This window comes from Otolemur garnettii, unplaced genomic scaffold, assembly GCF_000181295.1.
Source record: "Otolemur garnettii isolate 467f Iridium unplaced genomic scaffold, OtoGar3 scaffold00127, whole genome shotgun sequence".
NCBI lineage: Eukaryota > Metazoa > Chordata > Mammalia > Primates > Galagidae > Otolemur > Otolemur garnettii.
In genome coordinates this window covers 2,465,273-2,472,986 of record NW_003852522.1, presented here as the reverse complement: position 1 = coordinate 2,472,986, position 7,714 = coordinate 2,465,273, and the positions used below count along the sequence as shown (strand labels likewise).

General features: G+C 40.9%; 1 protein-coding gene across 2 annotated transcripts in view; it reads left to right on the top strand.

Moving 5' to 3' along the window:
• The window catches only part of ZNF627 (zinc finger protein 627), a 21,855-nt gene extending 17,020 nt beyond the window's left edge, over positions 1–4,835 (top strand). Inside the window, exons 2-4 of one of the 2 annotated variants that reach the window (XM_023518060.1) lie at positions 1,240–1,366; positions 1,571–1,631; positions 3,273–4,835. In XM_023518060.1, coding sequence (XP_023373828.1) covers positions 1,240–1,366; positions 1,571–1,631; positions 3,273–4,509 — 1,425 coding nt within the window. In that variant the 3' untranslated portion in view covers positions 4,510–4,835. Of the gene's footprint in view, positions 1–1,230; positions 1,367–1,570; positions 1,632–3,272 lie in introns of those variants that run through there. The other variant, XM_023518059.1, reaches the window with a different exon arrangement.
• Positions 4,836–7,714: the final 2,879 nt, after the last annotated feature.

Sequence of the window (7,714 nt, the reverse complement as noted above, 5' to 3'; positions counted from 1 at the left end):
CACAGCTCACAGCAATCTCCAATTCCTGGGCTCAAGCAATTCTCCTGTCTCTGCTTCCCAAGTAGCTGGGACTACAGGCACCTGCCACAACGCCCGGCTATTTTTTGCTTGCAGCCGTCATTATTATTTGGCAGGCCCGGGCTGGATTTGAACCCCCCAGCTTAGGTGTATGTGGCTGGTGCCTTAGCCACTTGAGCCACAGGTGCTGAGCCTGTATTGTGATTTTTTTTTTTAGCTTTTTTTTGAGACAGAGTCTCATGCTGTTACCCTGGGTAGAGTGCTGTGGCATCACAGGTCACAGCAACCTTCAACTCCTAGGCTTAAGCGATTCTCTTGCCTCTTTTTAAAAAATTATTTACTCATTTAACTTTTGTTGTTGTTGTTGCAGTTTTTGGCCGGGGCTGGGTTTGAACCCACCACCTCCGGTATATGGGGCTGGTGCCCTACTCCTTGGGCCACAGGCACCTCCCGGTATTGTGATTTTTATAAGTACTTCTTGTCCTTACCCCTTGTTTGTTCAGGCAGGAAGGATAGAGGGGAATGGAATTAGATATTCCCCAGGACATTTGGTTCTGGTAACATCCCAGTTGATAGGCTTCTGGGAAATAGTTTGTTTTGAAGGCAGTACTTAAGAACAGAATTCTCTGGGCCTATTCACAATGGCTACTCTTCCTCTCCTTCTGCTGGAGATAGGATGTTGATTTTTCTCTGATTTTTCCCTGTGAGAACTGATAGACTTTCTGGCAGTAAACCTCATGAATTAGTTGGGACTGGGCCTTCTGGATTTTTACATCTTAAACTTGTCCACACTCAGCCTTCAGTAATCCATTATTTACAATTTAGCTTTTCCTTTCCCTGTGCTGTTCACTGCTTTGTGAATAAGCATTTCTTAGGATACAGTCTCAGGACTCTTAATACTGTTTCTCTGCCCACTAGTCACTATATCTTTGTTATGACAGATGGTACAGCCCCATTGTACAAAGAGACATTAGGGGTGCCCCATGTACCCTTTTATTCACCAAATAGAGGCATGCTCCCATTCTTTTGTTATTTTACCAAGTACTTCAATTCTAGCATCAGAATTGCTATGTGGGGGGAAATGAAGGCAGATGGTGACCACCAAATCATGCAACAGATATTTGGAGTACAGAGCAGCATGTGAACTTCTTATGAATAGAGTGTAGATCTCCACTGCTGTCAGTCTCATCCACCCTCCTCTATACATGTGGGATGTTTCAGGATCCACTGGTCTTTGAAGATGTGGCTGTGAACTTCACTCTGGAGGAGTGGGCTTTGCTGGATCCTTCCCAAAAGAATCTTTACCGAGATGTGATGGAAGAAACCTTCAGGAATCTGGCTTCTATAGGTAAGGATGGCAGCACTCTTTCACTTAGTGAATTAGAGAACAAGTGCATTTTGCTCATTAGGGCTGTTCTGTGATTTGGCATGTGGAAAAGGAATACTTTGGTTCATAAATCAGGCATGGCCACAGTGTGTCAGGAACACAGAATGTAGTCATTTTCTATGATTTTGTGCTAATTAGTAATGATTTTCTGGGTTTACATTTTAGGAGAAAAATGGGAAGATGAGAACATTGAAGATCAATACAGAAATCCCAGGAGAAATCAAAGGTAATTTGCACTCACAAAAGAAAGCAAATTTCCACAAGTGAATTTTAGAGGGTCAGATATTTATTTATTTATTGAGATGGAGTTTCACTCTGTTACACTGGGGTAGAGTGCCATGGTTTCATCATAGCTCACAGCAACCTCAAACTCTTGGGTTCAAGTGATCCTCTTGCCTCAGCCTCTGAGTTTAGCTAGACTACAGGCACCTGTCACAATGCCCAGCTAGTTTTTTCTATTTTGAGTAGAGACAGGGTCTCACTGTTGCTCATGCTGGTCTTGAGCTCCAGTGATCCACCTGCCTTGGCCTCCTAGAGTGCTAGGACTATAGGTGTGAGCCGCTGCACCAGGCCTAGAAGGACAGATATTTTTAAAAACAAGGAAACAAAACAGATAAGCCTAGCTTCATATTTATTTTTATTTATTTATTTATTTATTTTTGAGACAGGAGCCTCAGGCTGTCCCCCTGGGTAGAGTGCTGTGGCATCATAGCTCACAGCAACCTCCAACTCCTGGGCTTAAGCGAGTCTCTTGCCTCAGCCTCCCCAGTAGCCCACCACAACACCTGGCTATTTTTTGGTTGTAGCCGTCATTGTTGTTTGGCGGGCCCAGGCTGGATTCGAACCCACCACTTTGGGTGTACATAGCTGGCGCCTTAGCCACTTGAGCCACAGGCGCCAAGCCCACATTTATTTTTTATTGGAAAATTTTCTCAGAAATCTGAAGTTAAGTGAGATACAGATGTTTAGTGTTTGTGAAACAGTTCAGTGGTAGACAATACTAAGAAACCTCATATGAATATATAAGTATACATATATATTTTTTATTTTTTGAGATGGAGTTTCACTTTGTCTTCCAGACTAGGATGCTATGGTATTATTGCAGCTCACTGCAATCTTAAATTCCTGAGCTCAAGAGATTCTTCTGTCTCAGCCTCCTACATAGCTGTAAATACATGCAGTGCACCACTATGCTTGGCTAATTTTTCTATTTTTTGTAGCATCGGCATTGATGTCTCACTATGTTGCTTAGGCTGGTCTTTTTTTTTTTTTTTTTGAGACAGAGTTTCATTTTCATTATGTCGTCCTCAGTAGAGTGCTGTGACATCACAGCTCATACCAACCTCCAACTCTTGGGCTTAAGTGATTGTCTTGCCTCAGCCTCCCAAATAGCTGGGACTATAGGTGCCCACCACAACACCCAACTATTTTTTTGTGGTAGTTGCTATTGTCGTTTAGCAGGCCTGGGCTGGGTTCGAACCCACCAGCCCTGGCGTATGTGGCTGGCACCCTAGCCGCTGAGCTATAGATGCCAAGCAGGCTGGTCTTTTTTTTTTTTTAAATTAATTATTATTATTTTTTTTTTTTGCTGAGGCTGGTCTTGAATTCCTGGCCTCAAGTGATCCTCCCACCTCTGCCTCCAAGTGCTAGGATTACAGGCATGAGCCATTATGCCTGGCCTGAATGTTATTTTTCAATAATAGGTATGGTCATGACATCCTGCAGTACTTAGTCTATTCATGTTCAAACAATTGAGGCAGGGTATAAAATCTATACTTTCCCAGAGGAATATAGGTGCAGTACCTATTAATAAATACAAAATCATTTATGAACACATCACAAATAATGTGTTTCTTATTTTTTGTAGGGGTCATATTCTAGAAAGACTCTATGAAAGTAAAGAAGGTAGTCAATGTGGAGAAACCTTCAGCCAAATTCCAGATCACATGCTGAACAAGAAGACTCCTCCTATAGTAAAACCATTTGGAAGCAGTGTGTGTGGAGAAGTTGGCATGAGTCATTCATCCCTTAATAGGCACATCAGAGCTGACAGTGGGACCAAACCAAATGAGTATCAGGAATATGGAAAGAAGCCATATAAACGTAAGCAACGTGAAAGAGCCCTCAATTATCACCACTCCTTTCCAGTACGTGAAAGGACTCAGTCTGGAGGGAAACCCTATGATTGTAAGGAATGTGGAGAAACCTTCATTTCCCTTGTAAGCATCAGAAGACACATGATTACACACAATGGAGGTGTACCTTATAAATGTAAGGTGTGTGGGAAAGCCTTTGACTATCCCAGTTTATTTCGGATACATGAAAGAAGTCACACTGGAGAGAAACCCTATGAATGCAAGCAATGTGGTAAAGCCTTCAGTTGTTCCAGTTACATCCGAATACATGAAAGGACTCATACTGGAGATAAACCCTATGAATGCAAGCAATGTGGAAAGGCCTTCAGTTGTTCCAAGTACATTCGAATACATGAAAGGACTCACACTGGAGAGAAACCTTACGAATGTAAACATTGTGGTAAAGCCTTTAGATGTGCCAGTTCTGTTCGAAGCCATGAAAGGACTCACACAGGAGAGAAACTTTTTGAATGTAAGGAATGTGGGAAGGCCTTGACTTGTCTTGCAAGTGTTCGAAGACACATGATAAAGCACACTGGCAATGGACCTTATAAGTGTAAGGTATGTGGCAAAGCCTTTGATTTTCCTAGTTCATTTCGAATACATGAAAGAACGCACACTGGAGAGAAACCCTATGAATGTAAGGAATGTGGAAAAGCCTTCAGTTGTTCCAGTTCCTTTCGGAAACATGAACGAATTCACACAGGAGAGAAACCCTATAAATGTACAAAATGTGGGAAAGCCTTTAGTCGGTCCAGTTACTTTCGAATACATGAAAGAACTCATACTGGAGAGAAACCCTATGAGTGTAAGCAATGTGGGAAAGCCTTCAGTCGATCCACTTACTTTCGAATACATGAAAGAACTCATACTGCAGAAAAACCCTTTGAGAACCCTAATCCTAGCCCTTCAGTTGTCTCAGTTCCTTTTATAAGCATGAATGGAGTCACACTGAGAGAAACTCTATGAAAGTAAGAAATTTAGAAAAGTCTTCTGTCCTCTCAGTTTCTTTTGAATGCATGAAAATATTCACAGCATAGAAAGACCCTATGAGATAATTGGCTTTGAATTAAGAGAGACTTGTGATAGAATAGTAAACTCTAGAGTGAGAGTTGGATCTTTGGATTGTCTTATGTCTGTGTTGGTAGTGTTAGGAACTAGATTTCCCATAGTCTATTGCATTTGTGATTCCTTGGTACAGTTCACCAGTAACTATCTTCCATGAGATTTGAAAGGCAGAAGTGAAGAAAGCATTAGTCACAGTTTGGAGACACCATCCAGGGAGACAGCCAGATTCATGCAGGCTGTGCAAACACCTGCTTGCAGCCCATTATTCTTTGGCTTGCCAATCAAGAGTATTCTTAAACTACTTGACTTCCATTTTCTTGGAGGTACATGTCTTCAGAAGCCCCAGACTGAGTATTCTCAAACTCCTGGCCTCAAGTGATCCTCCTGTTTCAGTCTCTTGAGTTGCTAGGATTACAGGTGTGTACCACCATGCCTAGCCCTGCACTGAACATCCATCTGCACTCTTGTTTGCCTCCAGACATTATCTGTGGTTGTGTACTAGGCAACCAATTTAGACTATTGTGATTGGGAATATATTCTCCAATACTTAACTCACCTAGTCTGTAAATTGATTTGATATTAGGTCTAATTTGTATAGTAAGCACTTTTGTTCATACCAGTAGTGACTGTGTTCTTGATTGAGCATGACAGCTACAATGCTGCCATCAAAACCAACTAGATGGGAGCTTGTTCCTGTGCAGTGACTGGTTTCACCCTGTACTTTCTTGTAAGAATAAGCATCTTCTTATCTTTAAGACTGTGGGTATTTCCTGTCACAGCTGAATGTAATATCTCAGTTTATTTTCAGATATGTTTGATTGTATGTGATGAAAAACAATATGAATTTTTTATTCAAGCAAGGTTTTTATGCATGTTTCTTAGAAATATTTTATGAACTGTTTTCACTCTTGGATATGGTCGTTTATAATTTTAGCAAGTTATTTGTAAAACATTGTGAAGTCAGTATTACCCCATGTGCATACAATATCAGGAATTTTTTTCTTGTGTAAATTTTACTTTTCATGCTTATATAGTTACAACTTTTATCTTGATAGTAATTTGTCATGTACTCACAATATCAAAATTAAATCATACTGTTGTGTGTGCCTTCTTGCTAAAGACCATAACTATTGTCCAAAAGGGTATAATAAATTGTGGTAATAATTATGACCACAAATCATAAATGATTGTGTGGTTTTATTAGTTAGAGTACTCAGAAGAATTTTTTATTCATTTCTATTCAAGGAAGGAAGTCATTTTTGTGTATTGGGTGCAGTGGAAGGTAAACTTAGTTCTATTGTTGGTAATCAGTAGTTCTTACCAAGGGAGAAGGCATAGAGTAGAGGTAAACCTAATTAATGAGAAATACCAGTGAGTCACATTATTGAGAAGAAGGGAAATTTGTGTGTTTTTTATGATTTGGAATATGTTCTCTTCTACCAGTTTCTTTTTTTATTAAAGATTACTTTTTTTCATTAATGATGTTCTAGGACTAACAATTTTTACAGAATGCCCTTGTATTCATCTTGATCTTTCATAATCATCGAGGAGGATTATCTCATATTGCAGATATGTGACATGTTTATCTTCAACCATGTAAGACTTGGCCTTGTGTCTGGGCGAGGTGGCTCATGCCTGTAATCCTAGCACTCTGGGAGCCTTAGGTTGGAGGATCAGTGGTGAGCTCAGAAGTTTGAGGTTGCTGTGATCTAGGCTCACACAACAGCACTTTAGCCTGGGCAACAGAGTGAGTCTGAGACTCTATCTCAAAAAAGAAAAGACTCAGCCTTGTGAGGGTAAACAAACTCTGGAGCTTCTAGACTTGTTTTTGCCTTTATTATTTCTGAATGCTTAAGTATCTTTTACAATGTATCAGACACTCATTTTCATTGTGTACCTCAATTAAAGTACATAAATATACTTATTCCTTAGCAAGTTATGTAATACTTTATAACGGATCTCCTTATGAAAGTCTGATGAGGCCAATGTGTTTAGGTAAATTGTTGGAATACAAGCCTAGGAAGGCATGAAGTTAGCATCACCATTGCAATCAGATTTTTCTTGCTCAGATAACATGCTCTTTATCCTAATTTGACCACTGCCCTCTTAGGCCAGGATTGTAAAGTAAAAAGCAACATGCAAAAGTTAGTTACATATCTGTACACTAGCATGCAATAATCCAGACACTTTGTTGAAGATATCCAGCAAGCTCCTGTACAGAAAATTCCTGCTGAAACTCCTCAGAGTCCAGGTATCATAGAAGAGCAGCAGGACAAGGCCCTGGCTATATATGGAGATGATGTCTTTGGGCCCAAATAATGTATCCTCATGAGTGAAGGGTGGCTCCATTGGCTGTCAGATTGTACAGGGAGTCAAGTGGATCAAAGATATGGCAATGTCAGAGTACCATGCTCCTGATACCAACCAGCATCTTCCTCCCTTGAAGGCCAAATCCAGTTATAGCACTTGCCACAGAGTAGGAACACCACTATAAACGTGATTCTCCAAAGCATGCATGTGGCTGTGTTAGGATAGCTGATGGAGCATAAGGGATCATGGAAGTACAGAGTGAGGGCATAACGGGACACAGCCAACAGCCTGGTTATTTGCTTCGACTATAGGAGTGTCTTGAAGCTTTACAAAACCCCAGCAATCACCCGAGAGAGGACCTTGATTGAAGCACTAGCCGAGAGAGTGTTAATAAGCCTTGAAGCTCACCACTTTTGGAAGGCAGTGATTTTTTTTTTTTTTTTGGAAGGGCCTCATGCAGATTATAGGAGGACTTTTCTGCTTTCTGTGGTGGCAGATATCATGAAAATTATGCATGGATCTATTCATTTGTTCATCAGTACTTGTATACTTAATGTGGGGCTCAAGACAACTCTTCCAGTATGGCGCAGAGAAGCCAGAAGTTTGGACACCCCTGGTAGGGCATATGCTGTTCTGTATCTGGTTAGAAAAGCAACATTGTGATTTGTGAGTTTCAGCAACTTAGAATCAAAATTTATTTTGGTGGGCTTGGCGCCTGTGGCTCAAGCGGCTAAGGCGCCAGCCACATACACCTAAGGTGGTGGGTTCGAATCCCCAGCCCAGGCCCGCCAAACAA